This window comes from Mus musculus, chromosome 4 (genome assembly GCF_000001635.26).
Source record: "Mus musculus strain C57BL/6J chromosome 4, GRCm38.p6 C57BL/6J".
In the NCBI taxonomy this organism is placed as follows: Eukaryota; Metazoa; Chordata; class Mammalia; order Rodentia; family Muridae; genus Mus; species Mus musculus.
The window spans coordinates 136,137,376-136,150,546 of NC_000070.6; the positions used below are offsets into that span (position 1 = coordinate 136,137,376).

The 13,171-nt window shown below is 49.7% G+C and overlaps 1 protein-coding gene and 1 long non-coding RNA gene across 2 annotated transcripts; one reads left to right on the forward strand and one right to left on the reverse strand.

Annotated features, from left to right (window-relative positions):
• Window positions 1-1,219: 1,219 nt before the first annotated feature.
• Gm42329 (predicted gene, 42329) lies at window positions 1,220-4,843 on the reverse strand. Its single transcript, NR_168524.1, has 2 exons — window positions 4,757-4,843; window positions 1,220-2,140 (listed from the first exon to the last, which is right to left on the reverse strand). It is a non-coding gene; the product is annotated as a predicted gene, 42329 (long non-coding RNA).
• A 1,603-nt stretch (window positions 4,844-6,446) lies between these two features.
• On the forward strand, window positions 6,447-8,017 carry Id3 (inhibitor of DNA binding 3). The gene is made up of 3 exons (NM_008321.2): window positions 6,447-6,803; window positions 6,919-7,001; window positions 7,505-8,017. Exons 1-2 carry the CDS (start codon window positions 6,504-6,506, stop codon window positions 6,976-6,978), a joined length of 360 nt encoding a protein of 119 aa, NP_032347.1. The 5' UTR covers window positions 6,447-6,503; the 3' UTR covers window positions 6,979-7,001; window positions 7,505-8,017.
• Window positions 8,018-13,171: the final 5,154 nt, after the last annotated feature.

Sequence of the window (13,171 nt, forward strand, 5' to 3'; positions counted from 1 at the left end):
GTGTGTTCCCATGTGTGTGTGTCCCATGTGTGTGAATTCCCATGTGTGTGTTCCCATGTGTGTGTGTTCCATGTGTGTGTATGTGTGTTCTCATGTGTGTGTGTGTGTGTGTATGTGTGTGTGTTCGATTTGGTAGCACAGATACTAAAGTTGGAACAATACAGAGAAGACAGGTTTGGCCTCTGAGCAAGACCCTCGAGTTAGTGAAGCATGCTGTATTAAGATTTCTTTTCTGTTGGCATGTGCATATGTGATATATATAAGGATATACATGTCACGGCACGAGTGTGGCATTCAGAGGGCGACTTTGTAGAATTAATTTTCTTATTGCAGCTTGACGTGTGTTACAGATTGAACTTGCCTCACCCGGTTTGCTCAGCAAGCGCCTTTATCCCTGGAAGGGTTTCACTACACTCCCTTGTCAAACATCCTCCTGCCTCTGCCTCCTGAGTGCTGAGACTGTTAAGTATCGGCCACCTGGCCCTGGCCTGAAAGATTTCAAGCTGCCAGTACTTATAAGGGACACCGATGAATGCAAGGCCACACTGGGCTACAGAGTTAGAGTCCAACTCAAAAACACCTACAGCTTCCCCTCAACAAAACAAATATCTCACATGGGGTTGATGCTCAGAAAATACCTCCTTCTGGCTTACCCGATGGCAGAAGCAGAGACAGCCCTGGGGCATCCCATGACTCATTGTTTGGTGAAGTAAGAGTAAGGGGTTAACTTTAGGGTGGTATTGCCTGACTCAGTGTGGCCAAAAGATGAAGAAGGCAGTCAGCTCCAAAACTGACCCCTAAATTTAACAGCAGTCACTGTGTAACTTCTGAAGAAGTGTCTCCCTGGAAGGATGGATGGAATGGTAATAGTGGTGGAGATTTGGGGTGTATATGTGTGCAAGGCTCTTGAGTTCTGTCCCAAGCACCTACATAAATACACCTTATCTGTCACCCTACCTAATGGGTCCAATTGGCTTTTCTCTATCTGGGGGAACACGACCTTCTCAGGGGCTGGTGAAATGGCTCATCAAGCAAAGTTGCTCGTCACCAAGCCTGAGGACCCGGGCTTGGTTCCACTGGAGTCACACAGTGGAGGAAGAGACCACCACACATTCACCATACATGCACGAATACACATACATGAATACATGCAATAACAATAATTCCCAAGAGTACCTTTGGAAAGGTGGAAGAAAATGAATACACACAGAAGGATGAATGCTTTGCAGACAGGATGGACACCTTGGGTTTATCACCTAGTAGCTATGAGGCCTGCACACAAGCACACTCGCCTTTTAGAGCCTCTCTCTATTCGTCCAGAAAATGAGTCAATAAAGCCAGACATGGTGGAGCACATTTGTAATCTCAGCAGTGAGCGGCTGAGGTGAGAGAATTTTAAAGTTTGAGGACCACTTAGGCTACACTGTGAGACTCTGTCTCAGAACAAACAGTCGCAGAGAGAATGCAGGGCTGGGGCTAAGGTTGAGCGTTGTGAGGGGCTTGCCTCTCACTCACAAGGCCAGGAGTTCCATCCCCAGCGCTGTAAAAACAAAACCAACCAACCAACCCACCAAACAAACAAACAAAAAACCAACAAAGATTAGGTAAACAGTCCTTGGCAAGCAGGACTCAGCAGTGAGGTAGTGACAGCTCTGAGTGTGTCTGAAGTGTTTAAGAGGCCACTTAACACCCCCCCCCCCTCCAATCTCCACCTCTATTAAGAACTTAGGTCCCTCCATTCCCTCATTGTTCCTTATACTGTCTTTCTTAGTAATGCCTACATTTCTGGCAACTACTTCCAGAGGAAGACTAACTTCCAGGGCACCCTAAATCCCACCGAACACATCATATTACAGAAAGGTTTCCACTTCCCATCTTCTGTCCCCTCTGGTCCTCTCAGCTGTCAGGTGGTAAATACAATTTTCTTCCCAATTCTACGGAGCTAATAAGTAAGGAGTAACTGAGGTGAGACAAGGTTATCAGTGAGGGTGGATAGTCGGGCCAACGCCAGGATCTCGTGTGCCTTCCTTGAATCCTTTGGTTCTTGGGTTGTACTTTGGGATTCAAATTTGCTGAGGGGAGCAGGGACAGGTTTCCAGGTACAGTTGGAGAGCTTCCAGAACATCTCAAAGGCCGCTCTCTGAAAAAAATGGGTAGATGTCAGAAAACGCATGGGCTGGCAAGATGGCTCAGTATAAAGGTGCTCGCCCTGGAGCCCTGAAGGTCTGCATTTGATCCCTGGACCCAGAGTCGAAGGAAACATCTCGATTTCCAAAAGTTGTACTATGATGTTCTCGAATATTCTGTGGCATGTACACATTGTGGCATATGTGTGACCACACTTATATACACATAGGTCACTCACACTTTTTTTTTTTTTTAAATACAGCTTCTGTGAACCTTGAACCCACATAGAGCATTAACATTTATGAGAACTAGGGCCAGAGCGGTCAGGGAGTCAGGGGAGCAGAAGGGCTGGATCTCGGCCACAGGGCAGCCATAGACATTCGACATGACCTTGGACAATGACGGCAGGTCACCTGGATCCCTGCGTCTACACATGGAGGAAAGATAACCAGCTAGGTTGACAGAAGCCCAGTTTAAGCAAGACATCTGCAATCCTCATCATCATGACATTGACTTTGAAATTCACAGCGGAGAGACCCCACTACCACCACGTCTTAAATTTCTAAAGCCGAAACAGTAATAGCTTACAGTTCTGCCAGCTCAAAAAAAAAAAAAATCAGAAAGCACAACATTGGCTTTTTTTCTCCCCCTTTTATAATTTTGGCAGAGGAAGATGCAGTTCCTGGAAATGCTTACAAAATGATTCCTGACACTAGGAGGAGATAGTTAAAAGAGGGGAAAAGGAAAAAGAAAAGTTATCTGTGTTCAGATAGAAAGGAGGAAGGTGGAAAGAAAAGAGAGAAACAAAAGAACTAAAAGAGAAAGGGGGGCTTTAAAGGGCCCCAATTCAGGGGACGTTATCAAGGTCTCAGCATCTGCTATTCACAAGCCGCTCGCCGGCTGGGGTGGCGCAGGCCCCGCCCCTATCTCGGGTGTCCGGCGCTCATTGGTGGGAGAGGCAGTCGCCGGCCGGTGACTGCCCGAGGAAAGGTTGCCTGGGACACGCATCCCTGTGTGAACGCATGACGTCCCACCCTGGCGCCAGGCTGTCTGGGGCTGAGTCTTAGATCAACACAGCTGTGGGACCCGGACCCACAGCTGGGCAAAGGAGCGGATTCCTCAACAAAAAATAGGATTGTGGGAAAAGTTCTGAAACAAAAACAGCGCAGACAAAAGCCTTAATGACATCCTTTCATAAAAATAAAAAATGCAAGAGGGGGGAAAATGCTGGTAAAAGGAGCAGAACTGGGAACAGAAAGTTCAGAGGCGTTTGGAGTAAGAGGCTGAGGCCCCGCCACCACTAAACAAGTTGCAGAAGGCCGGGGCGAGCCGACCAGTCTGCTGTGCAGGCAAGAGAGAGTCTTTGGGGTTTAAACTCTATTCACTGATCCCAACCCGACTAAAACCCACTCCTTTCAGACTTAGACTCTTAGGTCAGAAAAGACCCTTAAAGGCCATTTACTCCTCCCCTCCCCCTCCCCCAAAGTAAGGTTCTGGAAAAAAGGATTTGTGTCCAAAGGTAAGTTATTGGCGTGGAAAGGACTGAATGCGGCTTGATAACCCCTTCTGACCTATCTCCACACAGCCTATGGCCATTTCAGCCTGGGAGCATCATGAGGAAATAATAAATGCTGTGAAGGTACTTTGCAAATTGTAAAACCAGAGAATCTCCTATCCAACCCCGAGGCAACAGAGGCTGTAGTGGAGGACTGGAGAAGAGAGAGCGGACCTGGGTGGGCGAAGCACCTACCGCACATCTGGCCCCATGATGAACTAATGCAGACCAGGGAGTGTGCCCTTCTCACAGAAGAGGTGTTTAAAATTCTTTCCTTTTTTGAGACAGGGTCTCACTAGTCATCCCCTGGCTGTCCTGAAACTCACTATGTAGACCAGGCTGGCCAGGAACTCAAGCTGTCTTCTGCCTTCTGAGTGCTGGGAGCAAAGGCTTTTTTTTTTTTTTTTTTAAAGATAAATTAGGTCAGAGCCAGGTGTAGTGGTGGATCCTTTATTACCAGCACTAGGGAGGCAGATCATCTCAGAGTTCGAGGCCAGCCTGGTCTACACAGAGAGTTCCAGGACAGCCAGGGTTACATAGAGAAACACTGTCTCAAAAATAGATAGATAGATAGATAGATAGATAAATGTAAGGTAAATAAATAAACGAGGTCATTTTCATTAGCTCCACTTAACAGGCCTGAAAATTGAGGCTCAGAGAATAATTTATTCCAAATTCACACCGTTAGTGAAATAAAACAAGTTAAGTTTTGAACATAGGTCTGCCAGGCACTGAAGGCCATGATTTTTTCTAGACGCTCCTGACTTGACTGTTTTGCACACACATACAGAAGTCTTCACGAGAGCCAAAGAAAGGCTCCTCTGTTCAGTTTTCGGGAGTCCACACAGCCACGGAGGAGATTTCTCTTCCCGTGACCAAATAGCTGGCATTTAACTTCTTCAGCATAGAGACTGCCTTGTGCTTTCTCAGGTTAGACCTTCTTCTGTCTTCTACCGAAATAGCTGTCCTTGAGAACTTGAATATTCCCAGGAGAAAACTTTTCAGAGACTTCTTTCTTGGGACACAGGGGCCTGTGGTATGATGGAAAAGAATGAGGCTCCGAGACTGGCTTACCTGTGATGTGATACAGGACTCGTTTTATATGCCCTGTCCCCGGCCCTGTGCTGGTCCACACTCCTTGTCCAACTGTCACACAAGCATCTGGTGTTCTGAGTCAGAAAGTATTTATAACAATCCCTCAGTGCCCTTTCTCTCTGTCTGTCTCCTCATACAGCTGATCAAAGCCGTGGTATCTGGGTTTGCTCAAGATTATGTGTCGATAACCAGTAAATAGCAGAGCTGTCCGGATTGAACCCAGGGCTTTGGCTCCCTAGACCGATGTCCTTCCAATTATTGGAACTGTCCCAGCTCAGAGGTCCCATTGTCCTGTTGATCAGTGCCACACACTACTGAACACTTAATTGTTTCCTGTGTTAATCTTGTCCCCAGACATTGTGAGATTCTTGAGAGCAGGAGCCTCTGTTTCATGTGAAGCAACTCCATAAATATTTACCAGGCTGATTGATTAAGAAAGCAATCTCGTGGCTGCAAAACCCCACCTGTTCTCTCCCAAGATGGAAACCAGAATTTTGGAACTGCTGAGGCTTCGGGGTCTGGGAAGCAGAGCCAGGCAAAGAATAGAGTGCACTGTCCTTTTGCAATATGGGATTGCCTGCCTGCTGGCTGCTCTCCTGCTCTCTCAGATGGGTGGCTGGGGCTACTTCAGCAGGACGAGGAATAATCATGTCCAGGTGGCTGCCCTTCCACAACAGAAAGGGACAGACAACGCGGCGATGAAATTGTTATTGTTTTCTACAGAGTGTGCAAAGTGTGCAAAGGGAGGGAGGCTGTGCAGAACGAGGAAGCAAACGCTAGACAGCTGACCCATTTGGTTCTATGTATGCCCGTGGAGGGGACCTTCTAAAAGGGTTTATGCAGCAAGCACCCCCATATTTGAAACCTTGTCCAAAATCCTAATCAAATTCACTTCCAAAGCACAACCGGGCATACATTTAGTTCCTAAAGGAGTTCTCGGTGGAAACGGTCCATGCTTTTTCTTTCTCCGTGGAAAAGGACTGGGTCCAGACTGCTCTTATCCTCTTTCCCCTGGTGCTCAAATAAATAGTGTTCTCTGCTTAGACCTCCCTTTCCCTCCTTCTTCTGCAATCTCAGCGCCTAGCCCAAATCTGTTTTCTTCATTGTAACCTCAGCTTCACCGCAATTAATTTTTTCCCCCTCTGGTCACAAGATAATTCCTGACGCCAGTGAGTCTGGAGGTCAGACGAGCAGCAAATTGGGGAACAAGGCGGCACTAATTCCTTACAAGTTTCCCTTGAAAATTCTTGAGAGAGAGAGGAGAGAGAGATCTTTAGTTGTTCAAGGGATTTATGACCTCAGAGCTGTGGGTTCGAACCAGTATTGGGGGGAGGGGACCTCAGAGAACTTGGGCGCCTCCAGAAAAGGCATATTCTTAAAAGTTAATGGTTTTAAGTGATTTTTTTTTTTTTTTCAAATCTGTGCTGGCTCAAGAGCCCCGCCTCTCCTCGGTATCAGCGCTTCCTCATTCCTCGCATCCGAGGCTCCGCTGTCCTCGGCGTCAGACCAGCCTAAGGAAGCCTGTTAGCAATTTAAACCCACTGTGAACGCCCAGGACCGGGGAGGCGGTGCCCAGGGCGGGCGGGGGTGGACCCTTGGCGGTCTGTTTTGAATAAGGGGGTGTGTCCTAGAGAGGACTCTATAAGAGTCGGCCGCTGCAGGCGTGCGCGCACTGTTTGCTGCTTTAGGTGTCTCTTTTCCTCCCTCTCTATCTCTACTCTCCAACATGAAGGCGCTGAGCCCGGTGCGCGGCTGCTACGAGGCGGTGTGCTGCCTGTCGGAACGTAGCCTGGCCATTGCGCGAGGCCGCGGTAAGAGCCCGTCGACCGAGGAGCCTCTTAGCCTCTTGGACGACATGAACCACTGCTACTCGCGCCTGCGGGAACTGGTGCCGGGAGTCCCGCGAGGCACTCAGCTTAGCCAGGTGGAAATCCTGCAGCGTGTCATAGACTACATCCTCGACCTTCAGGTGGTCCTGGCAGAGCCGGCGCCTGGACCCCCGGACGGTCCGCATCTCCCGATCCAGGTGCGAGAGGGAGCCAGACCAGGCTGCTCTGAGCGTGCGGGCAGGGATGCTGCGGGTCTTCCCTATCGCGTCCCCGAGTCCCTTGGCTAACTCGTCTCCTAACCTTCTTTCACAGACAGCTGAGCTCACTCCGGAACTTGTGATCTCCAAGGACAAGAGGAGCTTTTGCCACTGACCCGGTCGTCCTGGCACCTCCCGGTAAGCTTTCTCCTGGCGCGGGCGAGGAGGGAGGCTTGCATGGGAAATCCTGCCTTTGACAGAACATTGTAAGGCTTAGGGTTCAGTCGGTTTAGGGAAAAAGCCAAGCCACTGAAAGGCAAAAGCCTTATCTATAATCAGTTAGAATAAACGACAGAACCTATGTCAATATCACGTGCATTCCTTAGACACGCTGTCCCTTCTCATCCCGGGTGGCCAGAGCCCAGGGCAAGTGGGCGCGCGGGTCGCACCAAATGAGCCTTGGAGTAAAGGAAGCCCTCCCCCCTTTCCACTAGTGTTATTTCTAAGCGGGAGGGGGAGTGGTGACTCCGCCTGTGGTCCTTTGGCGCCAACTGGGTGGAGGCAGTGTGGGGAGCGGAGTTATCAGCTGGAGGTAGAGACCGAGTTTCCTCCCTGGCGCCGGCCAGTCTGCGGCATCCTCCGCCTGGGCGCGCTCGGCGGAAACTGACGGCTCCCTCGCTCTTCTCTCCTCCCCCGCCCAGAACGCAGGTGCTGGCGCCCGTTCCGCTTGGGACCCTGGGACTCTGGGACCCTCTCTCCAGCCGGAAGCCTGAGGGCATGGATGAGCTTCGATCTTAACCCAGCCCTCTTCACTTACCCTGAACTCAACGCCTCGAGGCTGGACCTGGAGCCCGAGAGAAGGACTGAACTTGGGTGGCCTGAAGAGCTAGCACACGCTGGTCAGCAGCTGGGCAACGTCACTCTGTCCCCACCCTGACTCAAGTCTAAAAGACTGGCTTTTCCGAGAATGGGGTGTCGAGAGGGTGTGGGGGGATGCGAGTGGCTGCCCTGCGCACTCTGCCAAGGCAGCATAAGAGCTGTTCTTCTGGTTTCCTTGGAGAAAAGCTCTGCTGCCCTGATTATGAACTCTATAATAGAGTATATAGCTTTTGTACCTTTTTTACAGGAAGGTGACTTTCTGTAATCATGTGATGTATATTAAACTTTTTATAAAAGTTAACATTTTGCATAATAAACCATTTTTGAACACTTTGTGTATGACATCTTGCGCCACCTCCTAGGAGCTTGGGGCGGGCAGATTTGCATACCCTTTTAGGGACGAGAAAGTTCCCAGCTGAAGCTGAGGGCTAGGGTGGCTTGGTTAGTAGGAAGGGCTGGGGTTGGGAATCCCCAAAAACATTGGAGGTTGAAAGCAAGGATCTATGATCCTACTCTCAATTACAGGAGCCTCTCCTACAGCCGGCAAGTCTGAGACCGAATCTTTTTATTTCTTCAATTCCTTGAAACTTGGCAGCAGCTCTTAGATGGATGCCGCAAATGATTGGGCGAACCTTCCTGGCGGCTCGGGGTCAAGTGTGGGGATGAACTATTTCGTATTTAAATAAACTGCCTCCATTAACTTCATGCTTTCTGGTCTGCCTTCCCCCCAGACTTCCAAACTTGGAGAAAGGAACCCTGCGGGTGAGGTGGGGGGTATAGTGATTTGTACTTTAATCCCAGCACTCATGAGGCAGAGGCACACAATCTCTTGAGTTTGAAACCTGGAACTCACTATATATATATTGCTATGTATAGTGAGTTCCAGGATGGTCAGCTACGCGGGAAGACCCTGTATATAGGAAAACCAAACCCAGGGTCTTGCCTCAGGTCTGCAGCCACTTTTCAGGGTGTAGGCTTGCTGGGAAACTCAAGTTCCCTTAATGTTTGGTAAACTTTGACCTGGGGTTTGAGAATAATGAGTATAGTATTGCGGTTGGCAGGAAAGGGACCTTAGACTGGCCATTTCTGGGGCAGGCCTGGGAGTTGGGTAAAAGGCAAGGTGGCAACCCATGCCCCATCTCTCCACCCCAACATGGTTCCTCCCCAGGTGGGCTGCATCAGGCCCCCATCGTCACAGGATTCCTATTTATATGATCTCATCTGTGTCGGCCTTGGCATGTGCTACTTGTATTTCATAACAAACATTTCATTACCCTTTGTGCATTAACCATAGTGAGCTTTCTGGGGTGAAACAGGGTCGTGGCAGAAGGGGAGGAGAGGGGAGCAACCTCCTTGCCAGTTGTCCTTCCAGTCTGATTAATGGTTTTTAACCTGTCTGGTTTCTTCTGATGAACCAATGGGAGATATGACCATCTTTCAGAAATCACACATGAAATTTCGCAGAATAATGGCAGGCCCCCCACCTCTGGAGGTCCTGTTTCTACATAAGAAAACTTTTGCCTTAAATTTAATACTCTAGTGACATCCATCTTGGACTGTGTGTTAAGGTATGCTGTGTTCTCTGAAGAGAGCCCGTCAAACATGACAATCCTGCATCGGCTGAATACAGCAGGCTACAGGCTATGCCTCCAGCGAGCCAGTTTCCACATTCGTACCAGGTGACAGTTCTGAGGGGGTCTGCCTTCTGTTCACTTAGAGGTTATGACCAAGGAGGGATTGAAAGCTTTAGTGGAGCAAGCCGCTTCTCTCTGAGCCCAGCTGCCTCCAAGGACTGAAGATAATGATGGGAAACTTCTTTGAAATGCATCACACACCTACGAGGCATTATTAAGCTAATTCCAAGGAAATTGCTTGTCAGGACTCCCAGGGCTGAGCAGTTCAGGTGGCCCGGACAAAAGCTTAGACCATCTAGCCAATCCATTAGTCATTAGAAACTGAAAGCACTTTAGCCCTAGGTCAGAAACCTCTGAGTTAGTCTGCTGTTGTAATCATTTATGGGCGTGCCTACCAGGTGCCCCGGTCCATTTCATTACATCCTAATCTTTTTTTCTAATCAGCAAGGTGTGTACCTTGAATAAGTTGATCAAGGTCACAGCAAGGAAGTGGGAGAAGGTATTTAGGAAAGCCAGCTTCCTGTAGAATCTAAGTCTGGGTTCTCATTCTCTACTTTAGACAGCTTTCCCGAGTCAACGGCTTCGTGAATGGGGCACAAATTAGAAGCCCAGTAAGAGCTTGTTGGGGGAAAAAAAAAAAAAAAAAAAAAAAAAGAAAAACAAAACAAATCTTAGTTCTGCATGAAATGGGATGATAGTACATCCCTTAAAATTGTATGGTTCGGATATAAAAGACCACACGTGAAATATTTTCCTGGCTCTCTTTGAACTATGCAATTTAGAGGCCCTAACTGATCTCGAAGCTCTGAAGCACACACACGCTTGCACGCACACACATATATGTTAGCACATGGCCACATATTTCTAAGTGACAAAGCAGGGATTCAAATTCATGTCTGCGACACATGGTAATGGTGGCCTTCCAAGAAGGCAGTGCACCACCTTAGTACACAGAACGGGACGCTCCTCCTCAATTTTAAGTCTTCCGAGTAGTTACGGCAGTCCGTGGTTACCACTCTTTCCCAGGGCCCCCACCCTCACCCCCCGGCTGCACCCTTAAAACTTCTCTCTCTGGCTTTCCCGCAAAACTGCAGCTCTACCCACTAGCCCGCCTCCAGGCAAGAAGCGGCTCCGCGGCGCCAGGGCCGGGCCGATTCTCGGCCCACGTGGCCCAGTGGCTGGGAAGGCGGAGCTCCGGGCCCCGCCTCCCTGCTCGGCCCCGCCCCCGGCCCGCTGCCCGCGCTCCCCCGCCCCCCGCGGGCCCTGAGGGCCGCTCGCAGGTGTTCGCTGGCGCCCGGATGTCTGAGCTCTGGCTCCACTCTGGCTCCGGCTCCCTCCGCAGCCTGCGGGCGGGGCTCGCAGCCCATCCGGAGCCTCGCGGCGCCCCCGCTGCTCTGCCAGCAGCAAGGGCTTGCAGCTTCCAACTCGGCCTGGGGGAGCCCACACCCCCCCTCACCCCACACACACACACCGGGCCGAGTCACTGACCCCACTGCTCTCGTGCACACACACACACACACACACACACACACACACACACACATACACACACGACCGAGTCACTGACCCCACTGCTCTCGTGCACACACACACACACACACACACACACACACACACACACATACACACCCGGCCGAGTCACTGACCCCACTGCTCTCGTGCACACACACACACACACACACACATACACACACGACCGAGTCACTGACCCCACTGCTCTCGTGCTGCCCCCATCGGCGCTCAGGCCGCTGCAGCATCAGCCGCACCCCAACTCGGGTTTCCTGACTCGGCCCGGAGGCGGCCTGCATCGCACCCTGCTCCTTCCTTCCTTCATTCTTTCAGGCAGCGCACATTCCTCGGGCGCCTGCGACATGCCCTGCACGAGGCTTTGCCGACCTTCCGAGAGTGGCCTCTGGCCACCAGGCTTCCCTGTCCTCCCTCCCCAACCCCGCCCGAAGCCGGCCGTGACACCCTACTTCATGCCAGAGTTCTCAGATCATTTTCCCTCCAGTTAGGATTCAATCCGAGCCAAGTCTAAGGGGTCGTTGTTGTAATTATGATGGGGGGGGGGGTCAGTCTGCAAGCCCACTGATGGGTCAGAGGGTGGGCCGAACTGGGGTTCCAACTGACTTTGGTAATAGTTTGTGGTCTGACCTCATGGACTAGGTGTGGGGTCAGAATAAGGGCATCCGGAGGCCAAGATTTGGGGGTTGCCTTTGACAAGCTACATAAGGAGGGGCAACTTTCCGTAAGCTCCTCCCCTAGCTCAGAGTTCCATCCCTCCCGGGTGCGGGCTCACCATCACTTTAGCCACCCTTACCTTCCTGCTGGAGACACCTCTCTCCTCACAGGCATCTTGCTATTCTGAGCCAGATGTCACAGGCCGAAGCCTCCTTGGGCCTGAAGCCCTATTGTCAATAGAACCCCATGTTGTCCAAGGTACAAGGGATACCACCCAAGAGCCATGTGTGTTTAGCAGCAAGCTGCTGTCCCTCCCAATACCTTTTCTTACTTGTTCACAAGTCTAAAACCTGTTAGGAATGGAAAGACTCACAGAATTGACATATGTGGCCTGCTCAGAGACATTCAGAGAGTTAGAGGTGAAGACAAGACTCTTAAATTGTGGTGTCATGGGCTGGAGAGATGGTTCAGAGGTTGGGCGCACTGGCTGCTCTTCCAGAGGTCCTGAGTTCAATTTCCAGCAACCACATGGTGGCTCACAACCATTTACAATGGGATCCAATGCTCTCTTCTGGTGTATCTGAAGACAGCTACAGTGTACTCATACGTGAAATGAATTAAAAAAAAAAAAAGTGGTGTCATGTGCCTAGCATCAGGAGGTTGAGCCTGGAGGATCCTGAGTTTAAAGTCAGTCTAGGATATGAAGCAAGAATTAATCTTAAAAATAAAGATAAGCCGGGCAGTGGTGGCGCGCGATTTTAATCCCAGTACTTGAGAGGCAGAGGCAGGTGGATTTCTGAGTTTAAGGCCAGCCTGGTCTATAGAGTGAGTTCCAGGACAGCCAGGGCTACACAGAGAAATCCTGTCTCGAAATAAATAAATAAATAAATAAATAAATAAATAAATAAAAAATAATAAATAAATAAATAAAGATAAGGGGTTGGAGAGGTGGCCCACCGGTTTAAAAAAAAAAAAAAAAAAGACCATCCTGGTTTGCCAGAAAGCCAGAGTTTGGTTCCCAGCACATACTGCCTATCCAGGGATCCAGCGCCCTCTTGTGGCAGCCATGGGCATGAGCACACATATTACACAGATAATGAAAATAAACCTCTAAAATAAACAACAGATAAGTGGAGTCAGCTGTGGCAGTGAATACCTGTTATGCCTATACTTGCAAGACAGAGGTAGAAAGATCAAAAATTCAAGCTGGGGGCTGGAGAGATGGCTCAGCAGTCAAGAGCACTGATTGTTCTTCCAGAGGTCCTGAGTTCAATTCCCAGCACCCACAATGGCAGCTCACGACCATCCATAACTCCAGTTCCAGGGGATCCAACACTCACACACAGTCATTCATTCAGGCAGAACACTAATGCACATAAAACAAACTGTTTTAAAACAAGAACAGCGGACAGGAAAAACTGAATGGTCTAAGTATAAAAGACAAAGTCTGAGTGTAAGAGAGGCAGGAAGATCTCTGAGTTTGACACCAGCCTGGCTCACTGAGTCAGTTCCAGGATAGCCAGGGCTACACAGAGAAACCCTGACTCAAAAAGCTAAAAGAAGAAAAAGAAAACACTTAACCTAGACCTTGTAGATTGGATTCTTCTCCTAGGTCTCTTTCCAACCACAGAGGTGTCCCTCAGCCAGCAGGGGTCGTTATTATTATTCCTGCTT

Excerpts from the sequence above, each read along its gene's own strand:
- Id3 (NM_008321.2), top strand. The coding sequence starts at position 6,504 with ATGAAGGCGCTGAGCCCGGTGCGCGGCTGCTACGAGGCGGTGTGCTGC. Across the intron at positions 6,804-6,918 it reads GTCCGCATCTCCCGATCCAG|ACAGCTGAGCTCACTCCGGA; the intron begins GTGCGAGAGGGA and ends CTTCTTTCACAG.